The 18,954-nt window shown below is 46.2% G+C and overlaps 1 protein-coding gene across 4 annotated transcripts in view; it reads right to left on the reverse strand.

Moving 5' to 3' along the window:
- Positions 1–12,150: 12,150 nt before the first annotated feature.
- The window catches only part of SNX9 (sorting nexin 9), a 91,415-nt gene continuing 84,611 nt past the window's right edge, over positions 12,151–18,954 (reverse strand). For 2 of the 4 annotated variants that reach the window (XM_027082518.1, XM_027082528.1), the window contains 3 exons: positions 17,287–17,401; positions 15,123–15,214; positions 12,151–13,811 (listed from right to left, as the gene is read on the reverse strand). In XM_027082518.1, the coding sequence (XP_026938319.1) occupies positions 13,764–13,811; positions 15,123–15,214; positions 17,287–17,401 (255 nt within the window). In that variant the 3' untranslated portion in view covers positions 12,151–13,763. The other 2 variants (XM_027082538.1, XM_027082547.1) reach the window with 2 other exon arrangements.

Consider the following 18,954-nt stretch of genomic DNA (forward strand, 5'->3'; position numbering starts at 1 on the left):
ACACACACACACACACACACACACACACACACACACACACACACACACACACGACTGGACTTACGACCTCAGGTCGGGATACCTGGGTCCAGGCTCTCATCAGCTTTCCTCACAACCCAAGACCATGACCTCTTGGAGGGCTGCACCCGAGCCTCCCAGGCACCAACTGAACGCCCAGCAGAGTGTGCCCAGCAGCTGGGCCACCCCGCAGACGTGGTGAGCTCAGCAGCTCCAGCAGCCGCAGTGATGCAGGGTCTCGCGTGTGTCTGTGTGGCGCCTGCCCTTCCTCCTGGTCTCCTACTGAAAGCCAGCGACCCCTGATGTTAGATGGGTGGATACAAAGATGGTTCGTGGGGGCACCTGTGGCCCTGGGGGTCAGGGAGCTTTATTCACTCCTGTGGCCAAGACCACGCTCCACACACAGGTGTGCCAGCTGCCAGCCGGGCCTTGGGCCGCACCCAGCGCCCCAACTGTAAAAACAACCCAAGGCACACCTGTCACAGGTCGGGGGCGGGGCCTTTCCCATGCCAAGAACAGTCAGGGCCTGCTGGTCCGTTGTTCAGTTCAATTCCACACTCAGGGAGAACCTACCAGGGGTGGGATGATTGCTCAGACTAATGAATAATCTGGCTGTCCGGCCACCTAAAGCAGCTCTGACGGCGAAGCTCTGTCCCCCGCACGCCCCAGCCCTGCACAAGAGCTGGGCCAATAGATGAGCGGGGGCGGGGGGCGGGGGCATGGCTGCCAAGCCCCTCCTCCCCAGCGTTCCTGCACGAGAGGAAGAGCAGGCCTCCCGAATGGGCTCCCACTTCAGGATGGGGAGGCCTGTTTCCCCTTCTATCCTGGACTCTTCTCCAGAAATACCCCTTTGCTGAGTGGGTTACTACAGGGGTCCCCAACCCCCGGGGCAGCAGACCGGTAGCGGTCCTAACGCTCGCCCCCCATCACTCACATTACCACCTGGACCATCCCACCCCCCGCCATCTGTGGAAAAACTGTCTTCCACGAAACCGGCCCCTGGTGCCAAAAAGGTTGGGGACCACTGGTACAAGACCCATCGATGGAGAAAATGCCAAGTGTTTAATAGTAAGATCTGTACATTGTCACTCCAGAGAGCGGAGAGAAAAGTTACAGAGGGGTGAGTTTTGGTTCCACATCCAGAAGACTTTTAAAGCAACTAGATGTGTGTAATAGTTTTGTCTTTTCTGTGTGTGTTTTTTTAAAAAGGCTGCCTGTGTAAATGTAAGCTCCCCATCCTTGGAGGGATGCAGGCAGAGGCTGGATACTGAACCCATCCTGTGGAAGTGTGAGAAAGGAGATACTTTCTTTACGTTTCTATTTTTCTGTATATTTGAAAACTTTCAAAATATAAATTTTTAATGGAATTAAAAATATAATAAAATATAACTTTTAAATAAAATACAAATTTTACAAATAAAATATACATCTAAAATAAACTGTTCTTTCAACTTTTCTGAATGCTTAAAAATTATCAAAATACAAATTAAAAAAAATTTGCTCTTAAATTTTGCTTTTTTATATAGTTTTAAAAATTAAAGTAAATTACTACATGGTGATTCCCTTTTGAATAAAATTAACTTAGTTAAATCTCTTAGTAACAACATATTATAGCCAGTGTATCATAGGTACTTAGGAATGCTTTGGCTGGAAGTAAGAGAAAACTCAACTATAAAAGTCTTAAATAAACAAGAAGTCTCAAGGTAGGTCATCTAGAGCTGGGGTAGCAGCTCAGCAATGTCATCAAAGATCAAGGCAAGGTCCTTCTTTCTCTTCCATCATTCTTAACGTGTTGCCCTGTTGTCTCACAATCACAAAATGGCTGCTTCAGCTCCAGGCATTACACCAATATTCAAGGTAGAAAGAAGAGAGGAATCTAGGTCAGCTGCATGTGTCCCTTTTATTGAAAAAAACAAAAAATGGCAAAAGCTTCTCCAGACACCCTGAACAAATTTCCACTTAAGACTCATTGGTCAGAGCTGTGTCACATGAACCCCATTAGCTACAACAGAGACTTTTCCAGTCTCTTCAGTTGAAATGGACAAGACAGAAAGGGGTTGGGAAGGAACAGGTTTTAGGTTGGATGACCAGCAATGTCTGCCATGTCTAGCACAGCCAGCATCTGATTGTCTTGTTGTTTTAGCACGAGGCTTAATGCTGCCTAGAAAGTTATAAATTATTTTAATTTTTCCTTATGTCATGTATCTCCTCCCAAGGCAATCATGGTGAAATAGAAAGGACAGGAAAGTGACTTGCTCACTGAATACTGAAGTCCCGATAGGACTTGCTATTAGATACCAGGTCTCCAAACTTCTCACCCCCAGTTTTTTCTGTTGGCTACACTGCCTCTGACTCTCTAATTTCATATTTTATCTATTTGAGTGAACTTGTTTTTCCACTAGGCTGCTGACAAATTTAGCAGGCTTAGGTGGTTTTCCTCGTCTGCTGAGAAACGCACAGATCACCGGTATTTTCAGCACAGCTCTGGAGCCTGGAGGCCAACTTGTCGCTGTCCCCATGGACAGGTTTCCACAGCGAGTGTAGAAGAAAAAGGAGGAGTCACATAAAAAGCTGACAGCAACCGAAAAAATATCACAGCATTTTTGGCAGATCAAGCTATGTGACTCTTTCAACCACAAAAGTGAACACGAACCTACGTAAGACATGACAAAAAACGGTAACTAAAAATGGACCTGCCACGGTTTGGTGAGCACAATAAAAAGAATAAAGGAGCTGTCACCTCAGGTCACCTGGCTCATCCCCATCTTAGGAGTCCTTACTTCTGTGGCTTCCTGGTGAGTTGAAATTTTTCTGTGAGGCACCATCTGTCTTTGATCCTCTTCTTTTCCATGAGGTTAGCTTTACATTTTTTTAGTGCCAGAGGAAATGTCTTTGTAGTTAAGTTTCCCCACCACTATTTTATTGAGATAGAATTGACAGATACCATTATATGACTTTAAGATTAGAAGAGGTATTCTGCTTGATTCTCCATGAGGACATGGCTCTTGTACTACGAAAATGTCCCAGTGTTTGTTTTTAGGCGTATTTGTGATGTGTGGGCAGAAGGCTCCGAAGTCACCTCCAAGGGAGCAGAGGGTCTTCAGTCACAGTGGCTATTTTCAGCTGGACTTGCCTGCGGACCCCCAGGGGCCTGCACGTAGTTATTTAGACAATAATATTGACTGGACAGCCAGACTTTTTTCAGTCTCTTTCTATCCGGAAGTTTGCTCACAGTTAGTCTAATAAGCTTTCTCTGCCTCTCAGTGCCAGGACTCGCCGGGAAGTAGTGAGGATATATTTATAACTTCCTCTCCCCTCTCTTTTCATTCTCTCTGCCACAACTTCTCCTGCCCATTCCAAACGCTTTATACAAAAATCTAAAACTCCACACTGAACCAAATAGGGCAGTCAGCTGTGAGAGGAAGGACTTCCTCTCCTCTCTCCTCAAGGCTCGGTGACTTTCCATTTCTCCCCTCCTTTGGCCAAAGGGAGACAGTAGGTCTTTGCTCTGCCATCACTCACCACGGTGGTTCTGAGTTTCAAGAGCCCCTGAGGACTTTGCACGACGATGGTTCGGATTAAAATCCTGCGTCCCGCTCAGACAGCTGACCTGGGTGATCAGCCTGAACCTCGACGGCTAAGTGGAAACCACCTCCCGTCCACTTGTGAAACTACTCATCCCTCCCTCTTCAGGACATTCCTTCATTTCCTGTATTATAAGAAAAACGAAAGAGAAGGAGAAGCAATTACAAGAAAAGGAACAGGACTCGGCTGATGAAATGTGAGATGAGATTCTGTTTAGGTGAGGAAATTGATTTTGTCTTCAAAGTGAGTCACCTAGACCTTTAAGAATCTGATGAGAGGTGCAAATCCTTTTCCCCAGAAAAAATGTAAAATACACACATAATATGACTACAATCGCATGCGATTCATGGACACACGCACCCCAGTAACATATGGACCAAAGGTTAAGAATTCCTCTTTTGGAAGCAAGTTAGAAGAAGCTGCTATCAAAAGTATCTCTTAAAAGTTCTCATCACAAGAAAAATAAAAAACAAATTGGTAACTATGTGAGGTGATGGATGTAGCTAAACGTACTTTGGTGATGGCTTCACAATATACACATTTATCAATCATTCTGCTGTGCACCTTAAACTCATACGATGTTATGTGTCCATTATATCTCAATATAACTGGGGGAAAAAGCACCTCTACAGGTGGTTGGGAAGTAAATCTTAACCACGAAGGCATTTCCTCTGGCGCCTGAAAAAGGCAAAGCTAACCTCATGTAATAGAAGAGGGTCAAAGACAGATGGTGCCTCACAGGAAAATTTCAGTTCACCAGGGTCAAGTCTCCTGTTGTAGACAAATACCTATAGTTTATGCTAATTTGTTTTCCATTCTGTTTAGATTTGTGGCAAGGGAAGTAGAAATCCTTCTGAATTACAATGGATCGATCCGTCTGGAAGTGATTTAAACACATCAACCAAAGAACTCAATCTCAAAACAATGGTCTGTTTCCTTTTGCAGTTTTGCTTGGTTTTGCTTCCTCTGGCTCCTCATTTTCCGGTGGACTGATAGTTTTCCAAATGGTACGTTTTCAAAAACTCCTGCTTCATTAAACCAACATATTTGTAGACACGTGTCTAGGGTCAGGGTGGACGCATACTCCGGCTCAATAAAGAGGGATTATCTCAGGCAGGACAGGCTGGTGTAGTTCATGCTGCACAAAAAACAGCTCCAGACCTCAGTGGCTCAACGTGGAGGAGTCTCCTCCTTGCTTGTGCAAATTCTGCTGTGGGTCCCAGCCGCTCTCCAGACCACCTCTCCTCTGTGTGCTTCAACTTTTCCTCCCCCTCATGTCAACACTTACTCCCGCTGTCATAGCATGACGGAAAATAGGAGCTGAGAGAGGAGCAGTAGGAAGTGTCCTCGATGCTCCCAACTACGTTTCTGTGGCTAAGGCAAGTCACACAGTGATGCCTAATTCTACGGAGATGGGGAAGCGTGATCCCTCAGCGGGCGCAGAGGAAGATGAGAACAAAATGATGATGAAGGTGTAACGTGCAGGGACCGCTAGAACATGGCTGAAAATTAAAGTACGTTTTGAGGAACGTGTGCTGAGATGTTCTCCGTGGATGGGGAACTACCCTCACCTCAGACTTTAAAAATAAATGACAGGCTTTCCACTTCCAGCCTTGATGAAGTAACAGAGGGCAGGTTACCTCTCCTTAAATAGAGAAAAACAGAATATATGAAAAATGGGTTCAGACTTTAGACAACAGGCATCACGGGACTCTGACCACTGAGAGAAGAGAAATAGGTGAGCCCCGTTATGGCCCCAAATTCTGCCTGAATGCAGAGTCTAGGCTCAGTACAGGGAGGGGGAAACCACATAGAGTTCTGTGGTCTCACTGAGTTGAAGAGACAGATCGGAGTTCTGGGAGAGGAAGGCTGCTAGGATTAGACGGGCGGAGTTCAGGAGAGAAGGGAGCTACAGAGAAAGACTGTGTTCTGGAGAGCTGCAGAACGGCTGCAGCTGTTAGCTGTCTCCAGCCCCTAGAGACAAGGCTCTCGCTGAACGTTGCCCCACGCGCCCCTGTGAGGACACCACGTGAGAACAGTGATGCAACCAGCAGAAATCAATGGGCCAAACGATTCCCAGGACTCACACGGGGCTGGGAATAGGTCAGAGAGGCAGCAGCTGCAGTGGGACGACATCCTGCCTCAGGCATCTGGCAGGGTCCTCAGAAAGGCACCCCCTCAGCAGGGGCTCACGCGCGTCCTCCACGACCAGTCTCCCGTCTGGACTGGAGGGAGCGTCAAAAACGCAAGTCCACTCAGAGCTCCTGTTACTGCAGAAGCAAGGCCGGGGTGGTCAGCCCGGAGCCGGGCCATGTGTCGTCCCTTGCTCACAGCCTTTCAGTTCTGTGCGTCCAGCCTGCTCTGCCTGCCTGCGGCCTCTCTGCTTGCTGTCCCTTGGCCTGACCGAGGTCCTCGAGGGCTAAGGCACAGCATCTCCTCGAGGTCCAGGTGAATCAGTAATCACAGCAGCCAACGTTATTAAACGAAGGAGTGAACTGAATGCAGCCTGAGATGTTTCTGTATCTGCGTGGGAAGGAGCTGGGGAGCAGGTTGACCTGGACCAAGGGGACATCCTACGTGCAACTCCAGGGGCAGCCCTGAGTCCAGACTTTCCGTTATTAACTGCGCCCCTTCCCCTCTTCACTTGAGAATGAGCTACATCTGATGGCTAAAAAGCAAAATAGAAAGTCACTATTAGCCAAAAACGTATGGGTGCCACTCGGAGAACAGAATCGATTTAAAGAACAATCCACATTAGGCAGCAGGAGTGAGAAGCTGTGAGCTGACCGCTCGGCCGGCAGGAGGGATGGGCCCTGCCCCCAGCCCCGGGCTCGATTTCAACAAGGCCGCAGGCCTCACTCCAGGCCTGTCACATGCCTCACGTTAGCTTTCCAGCCAAAGTGCATCACATGATATTGGATTTAATGTTCAAATAATAAGCTCACAGTGTCTCCAAGATTCTCTGAGAGACAGTGCTGCTTAGAAGGAAGCTGCATGACGAAGCACCAGCAATAACTTTTAAAGCCTTGGAGACAACCAGTCTCCTCTCTCGTAGCCAAACTAACGCCCACACTAGGAAACAGAAAGATTACAGAACTCCCTCATTAGTTTAGAGGCTCATCATTTCATGAAGGCTCAGGGTTTGTCGAGGCAAAGGGCGCGAGTGAGTGCTGACTGATGCTCGGAACTCAGAACGTGCTTGGCAGGTATGGGGCAGAGGGGGGTCACTCCTGCACTTCAATGGACCCATGTGTGACGACAGTGACAATGACCATTACAGAAGACAGAATCGACATCTGCACCACCCCTCACCAACTGCTGTGGAGTCGATTCGCGCTGGCTGACCACTTTGAGATCAAGAAGGTTTGTAGGAAAAAAAGAGGGTAATCCGACACTCACCCTGGATCGCATCTGCTCATGAGCTCACCTCTGTCTCCTGCCAGGTGAGATGTGCCTAGAGCAGCAGGTGGAAGTTGGGGCCAGGTCCTGCTTTTGAATTGGCAGGGTTGATGAGTGATGAAGTTTGGGACACACGCTGCTCTGCCCTTAAACTCACTGGGACTGGGTCCCAAAGGGTCACTCGGGAGCCAGTCCAGGGGTGGCTGACCCCACTGAAGCCACGGGGTTGTGGGCCCACGCCCACACCCTGCCCTCGTGTGGGCGACTCAAGAAGGGCCCAGGGCTGGGAAGGGCTCTGGGACACATCTGTTCTTAGCCCAGCCACTCCGTGGCTGAGGGGACTAGGGTCCAAGAGAGCTCACATGACTTGTTCAAGGTGACAGATGTGTCAGACACAGCCCAGGGATCCGACTCATAATTCAGACCTCTTTCCGTTACCAAGGGTTTCCTTCACCAGGAGGAAGGTCTTCAAATTTTCGATGATTCCCACCTCACAAGGTTGAACTAGCAGATGAACTGAGGTCTGCACATAGAGCGAGAATCAGCCCATTTCTAATGGGTGGTGCTAATACTGCCCAGGAAACAGATGGTTTAGGAAACTAGATCATTCTAACAGCTTACAAAAAAAATTTTTTTTAGTAATGTCAAATACATTTTTATTCATTTTCCCAGTTTTATAGAAAAATAATTGACCCACATCACTGTATAAGTTTGACGTGTACAGCCTGATTTACACATATTATGAAATGATTATAATAGGTTCAGCTGACATCCATCATCTCATATGGATATGATAAAAAGAAAAGAAAAAAGGAAAAAAACTTTCTCCTTGTGATGAGAACTCTCTGGATCTACTCTCTTTGACAGCCTTCTGGTATATCATACAGCAGTGTTGGCTAGAGCCACCATGTGGTTCACTACATTGTTTTGAATTATAATACAAGATCATCGTTAAAAAACTCAGAAAAATGTAATCTTATATAAAGATCACTCATCGTCTTACCCCCAAAGAACCGCTGGAGCAGCTCAGTCTCAGCCCATGTGCTGCTTCCTGGTTCAGGTTTTGCATTCTCAGCCTTAAAGCCTCTCTGGGCACGCTCTATTCCAGCACTACCCTGGGCACTCCTAGATTTTATTGATAATAGGTTTTTATCCTCATCCACATGCATTTGTTGAGTGCCACCTCTGTGTCCTGAAAACACCTATCGGTCCCAAGGCAAATCAGTTGTGTCTGCTTTAAAGCAGCGTTTCTCAGTTTGGGTACTGTTGACACTTTGGGTGGATAATTTTTCATGGGGGCTGTTCTGTGCATTGGAGGGTGTTCAGCAGTCGCTCTGGCTTCTACCCACCAGATGACAGTAAGTCCTCAGTAAATGTCCCCAGGAACTGCCAATGTCTCCTGAGGGCAATGTTACCTATGACTGAGAACCGATGCTCTCAGGACAAGTGGCAGGGCTATGTGTTCCCTCTGGGCCCAGGCACCTGGCCGTGGGTGGCCGCCATGTCCATGCTCACCACCACATGCCCCGACGCTGTTTTATACCCAGAGAAGTGCAGGACTCTGGCTTTCTGGTGAACCAACATCATTTTCAGTTATGTCAGTGGCTTTTCTCTGGAACTGATGACTCACCACCAACCCCACCCCCTGGGCCTCCCCAACTTTGCTCCAGGCACCCCCTCTACAGGGCAGCTCCCAGACATGAGCCAGGTGAGAAGCCCTCAACCATTAAAAAAATCCCAAAACCAAAAACACCAGTGCTTCAAACTTAAAAGCAGTTGGTCGTGCATGGCCCAGGTTCCTGGTTCATGGTACACACATTTCTCTCTCTCTCCCCCTCAAAGAGTTCTGAAAATCCTACAAACTGATCTGCTTAATTGAACTCTATCACTTTTTTTTTTGGCTTAAGATACGGATGTGTATTCCCACCTAAAGACCTTTGAACTTACTCTTGACTCAGAAGCTAAAAAATCTCCACAGAGGTTAATGGCCTTCGGACAACCTCGCCCACTGTTGGCCTTTGAATTGTCAACAGCATTCACACAGCATGGGTACAGTTAAAATACTGTGTTATATATATGAAAGCTATGTAAGAGGGCAGATCTTAAAACTTCTCACCTCACACACACACAAGTATAACTACGTGAGGTGATCGATGTGTTCACTAACCTTACTAAGCTTGGCAATCATTTGCAGATACACATATCAAATCATGACGTTGTACACCTTAAGCTCACACAAGGTTATATGTCAATTATAGCTCAATAAAGCTGGGGAAAAAATCTCCTTCTGCTTTGCTAAAGCTTTAGTTTGTTCCCAACTGCACCAATTTACATTCCCACCAACAGCGGAGGAGGGTTCCCTTTTCTCCATACCTTCTCCAGCATTTGTTATTTGTAGACTTGTTAATGATGGCCATTTTGACCAGTGTGAGGTGATACCTCATTGTAGTTCTCATTTGCATTTCTCTAATAATTAGCAATGATGAACATCTTTTCATGTGCCTCTTGGCCCTCTACATGTCTTCTTTGGAGAAATGTCTGTTTAGGTCTTTTGCCCATTTTTTGATTGGGTTTCTTATTCTTTGTTTTTAAAAATGTTTTACATTGGTGCAGCCACTATGGAAAACAGTATGGAGGTTCCTCAAAAAGCTAAAACTAGAGTTGCCATATGACCCAGCAATCCCACTCCTGGGCATATATCTGGACAAAACTATAATTCAAAAAGATACATGCACCCCTATGTTCATAGCAGCACTATTGACAATAGCTGAGACATGGAAACAACCTAAATGTCCACAGACAGATGAACGGATAAAGAAGATGTGGTTTATATATACAATGGAATACTACTCAGCCATAAAAAAGAATGAAATAATGCCATTTGCAGCAACATGGATGGACCTGGAGATGATCATACTAAGTGAAGTCAGAAAAACAAATACCATATGATATCATTTATATGTGGAATCTAAAATACGACACAAATGAATTTATCTACAAAACAGAAACAGACTCACATAGAGAACAGACGTGTGGTTGCCAAGGGGGAGATGGGTGCGGGAGGGATGGACTGGGGGTTTGGGGTTAGCAGATGCAAACTACTGTATATAAAATATATAGACAACAAGGTCCTACTGTACAGCACAGGGAACTATATTCAATATCCTGTGATAAACCATAATGGAAAAGAATATGAAAAAGAATGTATATATGTATAACTGAATCACTTTGCTGTACAGCAGAAATTAACACATTGTAAATCAACTATACTTCAATAAATTAAAAAAAAAAAGTTTTCCTACAGAAGTAACTGCTGGGTCTGGGATTTGATTTTGTTCTATTTACAAGCAAATTAGTTAGTCTGTTGCTGTTTCATGGATGCCCGCAGAAGAATGAAACCCCTGAGTGAGAGACAATGGGTAATTCAATTTCCAGCGGCACAGCCGGCCGGGGAGCTTCAGCTGACAGGCTGGTTCTCCCCTTCCTGCCTTGCAAGTCCATCAGGGGCAACTAGGGGGCGCCTGAGAGACGCCTTCTTGTGGAAAGGAACCTGGAGCTTGGGAAACCCCCATTTTATAGCAAGCAGTAGGAACACCTGCTCTTCTTCCTAGAAGACCTTTACCTCATCCACCAAGGCTGTTTGCTGCCAACAGTGCTGACCATCAGGCTAGGTGAAAAGCAGTGAGGACTCTGCATTCTTGGCATAGCTGGCAAAGCCAGCTGGAGAGCAAGAGGACCTTGGGAAAGGAACTCAAATTCTTCTTACTTTCTTGGAGAAAAGGATTTTAAATCAAACAGGCTGAAAAAAATTAAGAAACACACATAGGAAAAAAAAGTACCTTCCTCCCTCATTATTGTCATTAGTTCCACTCAGCAATTACTCAGCCATAAACATAGTCACTCGAGTGCTTTTACTACTTTAAACAATGGACATTCATAGTTTGGATTCCCAACCTTTAAGACAGGATCTCTTGAGTCCCTCCACTGCGGATGTGGACAGGAGTGTGGGGAAAGGCAGAGTCTCCCGGGCACAGTCTTTCCACTCCTGCGTGGCCACAAGAGAGCGAGCCTGGAACATCGCCATACATGGAGATAAAGAGCCCTCAGAGCCTGGGCAAGCCTCTTTACTCAGGAATGTCTTACCCTGTTCCGGGCTGGACGTGTGCTTCTTTGTTCTGCTCAATCGCCTGGCCAGTCCCACTGCTCCAGCTGTTCCCAGTGAGGAGGGTTGGAGTCCGTCACCTGCTGCAGTAGAGGGGTGGGTACAGACCATCTCCCGCTGGTCATGGGGACCAACGCTCATCACTGAGGCTGGTCTTACTCTGTCTCTTCTTTACATTCCATCCAGAGCCTGTGTGAGTTGTGTGTTTCTTGGTGACCTCAACACCTGCAAACCTTACAGGGGGTTGACGTCCTGGACCTGGTGCTTCTGGGGATGGGCAACCAGTGTCACACGATCGACAAGTGGACTGACCTTTTCCTCCAGCATGCCTTTACCTCTCCTCTCCAGACATTTATCTACTAGTTTTACATTGTCAAGATTTATAAAAATTATAAATTATTCTATAGTTAAAGCTCTTCTGTGATAGCTAAAGGCCCTGAAGGCTCAAGTGACACGAGGAAGTGGCCGAATGCCGCGGCCCCCACTCCCGCAACACTGCCTTCTCCTCCCAGCCCGCACCTAAGGCCTCACGGGGAGCTCCCCGCGATGAGCGGCCGAGGAAGAGAAGACGGGCCTGGGCTCTGCCCGATGTGCGGACACCGCCCGCCCAGTGGACAGCTGCAGAGCCACAGCCCCTCCCTGGACACCCCTGAAGGACAAGGTGACGGAATTTACACCACAGAATTAAGATATGGAGTATCAAGAGAAGTAAGCCTCACGTAAAGAATGAATACACACACCCCGTAGGTGCTGTGTCTCTAGAGAACCCTAACACACTGGGCAGCAGTAAGCAGTGTTCTTACTGCTCTCCAGGTGACTGTGACAGGCTTCCCAGGTTGATAACTCTGATTTAAGGAACTAGCATTATTAATTCATGTCAGGAGCAATAAGTTTTAGGGCAAAACTCATTGCCTGCACTCTTTTCAGCAGCCGGCAGCAAGAAACAATTATCAAAAAAAAAAAAAAAAACACACGAAAACACCAAAAAGTGTTTTGAAAAAGTGCTTGAGAATTTACTGTACAGTTTTTTAACAATTTATTTATATGTTGGCTTCTACATGCTCTTACATTTGTGTAAAACATTTATACATATTCTTTACAATTTGTACATACATTAAATGGCTGTAACATAAACACTGTTCTATGAGATTTTATAGAAGAAAAATCAAGTAGGGAAAATTTCTTATAAAACATTAACAAAAAACCCGTGATATTGAAGAGCAAGAAGTTCTCATATTCCTGTTCATTTGTTTTCCTCTGGTATTTATTTTTTGGTTTCACTTTATTTGTGCTGGCCCAAAATTTCCATTTTCTATCATGTAACTATCAGGTCAGAAGAGTGAAAGCAGGTGGAGAGGATGCAGTAAGGCAGCTGTGCAGGACGCCGACATCTGCAGGAGTGAGACCGTGTCTGCGAGTGTCCAGAGTTAAAGCTGACGCTTTGCAAAGATCCTGTTTGGCTTTATGCCATTCAGGGAAGTATTAGTGATCAGGAAAATTCTGTCTGAAGTTTGGGGTACCGTCGGGAATAACATCGCTCTGTGCTTTTTCTCAAACATAAAAGCTCGGGATGACCGCACATTATGCGGGCTGCCGCCCTCCTCAGCCCCTAAACTCCTTCCATTTGGGGGGCCGGGAGAGGTTTGCTAACCTGTGCTTTATCTTTTCAGATAATTCCCACTGGCCCGCTAGTCTAAATCAGGTCAAGCGGCAAATCTCGCTTTCCCTGGCATGTTTCACGAGGTCTCACCGAACACCTCGAGACTTAAAAATGAGTGGAAAGCTCGGGAGGTACGTCTGCCCACAGGGCCGGCCCTCCCGGGTGCAGGGTCAGCACGGCCGCTCCTTCCCCGGGAGCAGAGGCAGAGGGCGTCCCCAGCTTTCTCGGTGAATTCTTCCAGCCTTGCCGGGGCTCGGGAAGAAGCCTGAGGAGGGAGGCGCTCCTCCCAGCAGACGGCACTTTAGGGTAGTGGGCACAGGGGCTCTGATCCCGGGGTTCGGCCAAGCTTTGTCCTCTGAAGGGACACGTGCGTCACGGGCATGTGAGGGGCTGCAGCCCCGGGAGCCCCTCTTTGCTTTCTCTCTCCAGGAAATGTAAGCACTTGAGTCATAAATATCTCAGCGAAAGGCATGTAGATCTTCCTAAATAGACAGGAATCCCAAAGGGCTGAAAAGAGTTATAAAAATATACAAACATATATATTTTTTACTCTGGCATATTTCCTATTTTTAAGAAAGCAATTAGTAATTATCTGACATTGGGTAAGAACTGGAAGGTCGTGGGTGACTCATCGATTACATTTTTATGTAAAATATCCTTGGGGAAACCCCTAATTTTCCATTCAAAATTCTGACAAAGTTTAAGTACTTTCCAAAAATAGACAATTTCCTTCCATTGGTTTAAATAATGGATGTGGAAGTGAACAAAAGACTATCCCTAAAGCACTGATGCATTTAGGCTTAAAGGAAATGCAGTTTTTCCCAACTCTATTTCTTTTTGGTTTTCTTCTTTCTTTTTGGATGACGGAGGGAGAAAATTAAACTGCGTCGCCCCGAGTCAGAAGGAAGCACTTCGGCGTTTCTTCACGCTCGTTCTGTTCTACATCACCGGGAAGCGACCGAGGGCCTGCCTCAGCTTTTCCGCAATCTGGTGAAAAACAGAACAACTGTGAGACATCTCCCACTGTGACTTCACGGCACTCTATTATTTCCACGTCTTCTGAGTTAAACATGGCAAAAGTTTCAAATCCTTGAACTGGTCGATGCTCCTAGTCTCTCCAGCACCAACCCAGCCTCCGGGCAGTGGAGAGGCCTTCCTAAACCCCGGTCGCGGTGGTGCCCGGCCTGCAGGAAGCCCCGCTCCTTCCTTCCCACAGCGCAGCTGCTGCCACGCTGTGCAGCATCGTTCCTAGACCATCCGCCTGTCCTCCAGGGATCCGGGGGATCTGGTCTCCGTGCTGGCCCAGACTCCCCTGCCCTCGCGGACACCTGTGAACTCCTGAGACTCGGCGGGCGAGCGGCTCCCCACGGGGCCCAGCTGCTGCTACACAGTGTGGAGACAGGATGCGCCTTCAGCTCGTCTCGGAAACCAACTGTTTCCAACACGCAATGGACAATATGCACAGAGCACATCAGCCACAGCTCCCTTCCAAGAATGACTGTTGGAGAGACACGTGTGGCAGTGTCCACCCAAAGATAAGATGACGCGTGCATGGATGTGGGCCTGGGGCTTGCCTATCATTATCCCTGCACATACATGAGATGACACCATGGAAACAGTGGAAAACTTAGTAAGAAACATGGCAGCCAACACACGGTCACTGTGTAAGTTACAGAACTTGTCTTCGATGTCTGAGTTTCCATTTATTCAATACATGCCAGATCTCTGTTTTCTGTACACTCTGGTAAATAACAGAATTGCTATGCTGAGGCACAAAAGTTAACATTTTCATTACTGGTTCCTAAGTGAAAATATCTATGGTTTCACCCTCCCTCTCGTTTTCGTTTTCTTTCTGAGATTCCTCTGGTACACTGTGAAAACCTCACTCACAAACAAAGCCAGTCTGTGCTGTCCTGCAATGGTGCCAGGCTCCTTCCCCAGCTGAGAGCCGGCAGGGACGGCAGGGTGACCTCATCTCATTCACAGTGTTCCCTGTGCACAGAGGGGCTGGAGGGAGGGAAAGGGACCACACAATAAGGGCTTCTTGGGGCCTCACAACCAGCATCCAATAATCTTCTTCTTAAAAAAATAAACCCCCTTTTAACCCAGTGTTACTCAAAGGAAAAGGCGGATTTGATTAAAAGAGATTGGAAAAACCCCTGCCCAATATTTAGCCACCTTTGGTTTATTAGTTAGGGTTAAAAAATACAAGCAGATTAACTTCATAGGGTCAACGTACGTGAGCAGGAACCCTGCCCTCCCCGTGTGCACAGAGGTCTGGGAGCAGGGCCGACTCACCGTCTCGTAGAACTGCACCTGCTGCTCCAGGTACAGGCGGATGACGCTGTTGTAGTCATAGATCCGGTTACTGTGGAAGTGATTCATCTCAGCTACAACCAAAACCAAGACAACAGTCAGTGCCCCCCGGACTTCAAACGGCCACAACTGGTGTCTCTGCTTGGTTATGATTAATCATCAACCGATTTAATCCGGTTGGCCCGTGACAGTTCCTGACAAAATGCTAGAGAGAGCTTAGAAAAACAATTTGAACAGTTAATGGCAAACAACGCTTTCCAGAAGATGGACAATTACTGTTGATTGGCACGTTAATAAAATCCTATAAAGCCCAATACAGATAATCACCCAAATGGCAACTCCTGTTTGAGCAGGAAACCGACTTGGTCTCACCGTCTACAGATGGCTGCAGCTCAGAACGTCAAGTCTGTTTACAGGGGACCTAGCGAGGCGCCCGCTGGCTGCCATGTCCCCTCCTGCACAGAGACTGCCCAGGCAGGTCTCCTGAGGGACTCTGAAAAGCTGGGCAGAGGAGTGAGACGTGAGCAAGGCCCTCTTCAGAGTGGAGCCTGGTGCCGCTGAGCACCAGGGCTGCCAGAACTCAGGCTCTCTCCAGGCAGAGGGTCACACGCCCATCCTTCCTGTTTGCTGAATGTACCGATTCAGCAAATGAATCCCGTCTCTAACTTTGCCTCTCAGCACCCTCACCCCATCACCAACTCTGGAGACGCCTCCTTATCAGGGCTCCTGATCGCCTACCCCCCCGCACCCCGTCTTTTCCCTTACTTATACTCCACACCTACAAAGCCAACCGCCTGCATAAATTCCTACAAAAAGCTCACTGTTCTGAGTTTTATGTTGTTACAAAAGTTGTACAAAGCCTCTCGTTTATTTACTTGGATAACCCCAAACACAAGTTCAAAACCAACTGCCCCGTTCAAAACCCTTCAAAGCCCAAAGCTTCAGTCAGGCTTCCCTGTTTACTTCTGGACGCCTTTCACACATTCTTCCCTTCTCCCACACCTTCCCTAGTCCCGAAGGATGTCCTTTAGAAAAGCCCACAAATACCCTTCATTCTCTCCCCTAGCACCTCATCTTCTTCGGGTTCCCAACATCTCAGACGGCAGGAGTCAGGTCTCTGGTCGGGCTGTCCGACTAACGTCAGCCCCCGATTTGCACATGCCCTCCCCCACTCACTAGCAAACCCTCTCCCTTGAGCAGTGCTTTTTTGTTTGTTTCATTTTTCCATCAAAACCTTTTAATGGCTTCTTAATGCCCACAGCAAGCCTAGACTCTTCCGCCTGGCTTTCGAGGCCCTCCACAATCACCAGAATTTTTCCCCTAATACTCTCCAAGTGTGTTTCATTCCCAAAGGCCGATGACCTAATCTGGTACCATTATTTTGTGTGCTTTTGTTCATACTGGAACATCCTTCCCCTTCCTCCTTTGCCCATGTATGTTCTATCCATCCACCAAAAGAAAAATCCATTCACTGCTCCTATCTGCTGGAAAACACTCAAAACATTAATATTTTCTCTTTATTTACAGTCAAACTATGCCAAAAATGCCATGTTCAAACTCCCTTCACATTCTATGGTCTCGGGAGGTTACATGCTGCTGAAAGCTGAACGCTGGAATCTAATCTGGATAGGGGCTGATATTAAAGGTTATGAAAGGAATCTTCAAGGTCTCCAAGAAATAATAAAAATGTACAGGTTTAATCAAGCTGTCATTCATAGTTATGTCACGTAAATGCGTGAAAAAGTAAATAAATATTACAGCTTTTCATTAACACTGGGATCCTGCAAACAACAGGCTTATGAAGATATTTTGAATCAGTTCTTATTAATTTTTTTTTTTTTGCGGTACGCGGGCCTTTCACTGCTGTGGCGTCTCCCGTTGCGGAGCACAGGCTCCGGACGCGCAGGCCCAGCGGCCATGGCTCACGGGCCCAGCTGCTCCGTAGCATGTGGGATCCTGCCGGACCGGGGTATGAACCCGTGTCCCCTGCATCGGCAGGCGGACTCTCAACCACTGCGCCACCAGGGAAGCCCAGTTCTTATTAATTTAACTGCTGTTCACATTTGAGTTTCTCTCCAGCAAGGAAGACAGAAAATTTGCTGAGGAAAAAACCTCCACTAGTTAGCCACAGACCTTTCCTTCTTACCTTGCAAAGCATAAGACATTGTCCCAACACGCTTCACCATGTTCTGTTTGTCCTGTGGGGTGATCTTACTGGTTGCAACGAGTTTATCACTTTCTTTCACTTTTTCTATTGCTCCCTGTGAAATACAAAATGCAGCGGTATCAATAAAACAAATCTAAAAAGATCAATTATTAGTTTAAAATATAACAAAGCTAACATATTCTATAATTGACTTGCTACTGAATAGGAAAATGTCCCCACAAAATAAGAACATAAGGTAAGCATCTATATGTAACTTCCTGTAAGTCACTTGGAGACAAAAATGTTGCTATTCTTGCAAAATATAACTTAGCTGAAAGCTACAATTTTATGCTACCACACAGCAGAAAACTAAACAGCACTCTCTTTCTGTAATACGTATAAGCCACTGCCATGATACGAGTAGTACATGATGGGAAAACAGGCACTAGGTTCAGGAAGTCATCCGATTCAGGTGAGTCTAGCATATGCACTGGGGCACTGTGTCTCTGTTACAAAGTAGAATACTTCATAAGCTGGTGCCTAAGTGGACTGATTATAAGCTTTACTGTGATTTCTGTAAGAGGCACTGAACTAATTTTAAATTAATACTTAGACGGAAACAAGTGTAAAAGTTGCCGAACGTTTCCCACGCCCGTCTCAGCGCACTGCTTGCTGGCACTGTCTGGAAAGTATTAGTCAGGCTCCCCGCCTAGAATTCGGATGGCAGGCGCAAACTCCTACAACATGCTAACTGTTCTCAGATTTTTCCTGAGATTTTCATTTTCATTTTATTTATTTTATCCCCCTTTCCCCCCGCCGCCAGTTTTACTGGCAAATAACATTGTATTAGTTTAAGATGTACAGCATCATGAATTTGATACATATTTATAATGCAAAACGATTACTATGGTAAGTATGTTAACATCCATCACCTCACTGAGTCACAAACTTTTTTTTTCTTGTGATGAGAATTTTTAAGATCTACTTTCCCTGCAACTCCACTTCTGGGTATATATCCAAAGAAAACAAAATCACTATCTCAAAGAGATATCTTGCACTCCCATGGTCATGGCAGCATTACTCACAATAGCCAAGATATGGGAACAACCTAAGTGTCCGTTGATGAATCAGTGGATAAAGAAGATGTTCTGAGTTCTATACTAAGCTATTTGAAGTTGCATAAAGCTTACTTACCTATGCTACCCCTTCATGATACTTCAATTACAAAGCCAAATGCTAAAATGCCCACTTGCCAGGACTGTTAGGATCACAGACCAGGCCTTTGTAGAGAATCTCTTAATAAGCCCAAGTATATCACAATACTCTAGAGTACTACAGTTGATAAAATACCCACAGTAATGAAGTAGTACACAGATTTTGAAAGAGAGAGAAAAATTCACAAGAATCAAAATCTGAGGACACCCCAAACCAATCTTTTATTTAGTTTTAAAAAACCTTTATGATGGGAATGATATAGTTTCCTTTTTATTAATATAAACATATAAAATTGATATTGACCATTTTGATTTTAATTGGGAGACCCTTCGTCAGGCTCGGGGACAGAACAACTTACTTCATCTGGACAGGAAAGGACCTTTGAGGACCCGCCCACCCAGCACACAGGGTCTCACTGATGAGGGAAAGTACCATTCCTGACACTGACTTGAA

This window comes from Aethalodelphis obliquidens, unplaced genomic scaffold (genome assembly GCF_003676395.1).
Source record: "Aethalodelphis obliquidens isolate GAN/ISIS:26980383/991018 unplaced genomic scaffold, ASM367639v1 scaffold3, whole genome shotgun sequence".
NCBI lineage: Eukaryota > Metazoa > Chordata > Mammalia > Artiodactyla > Delphinidae > Aethalodelphis > Aethalodelphis obliquidens.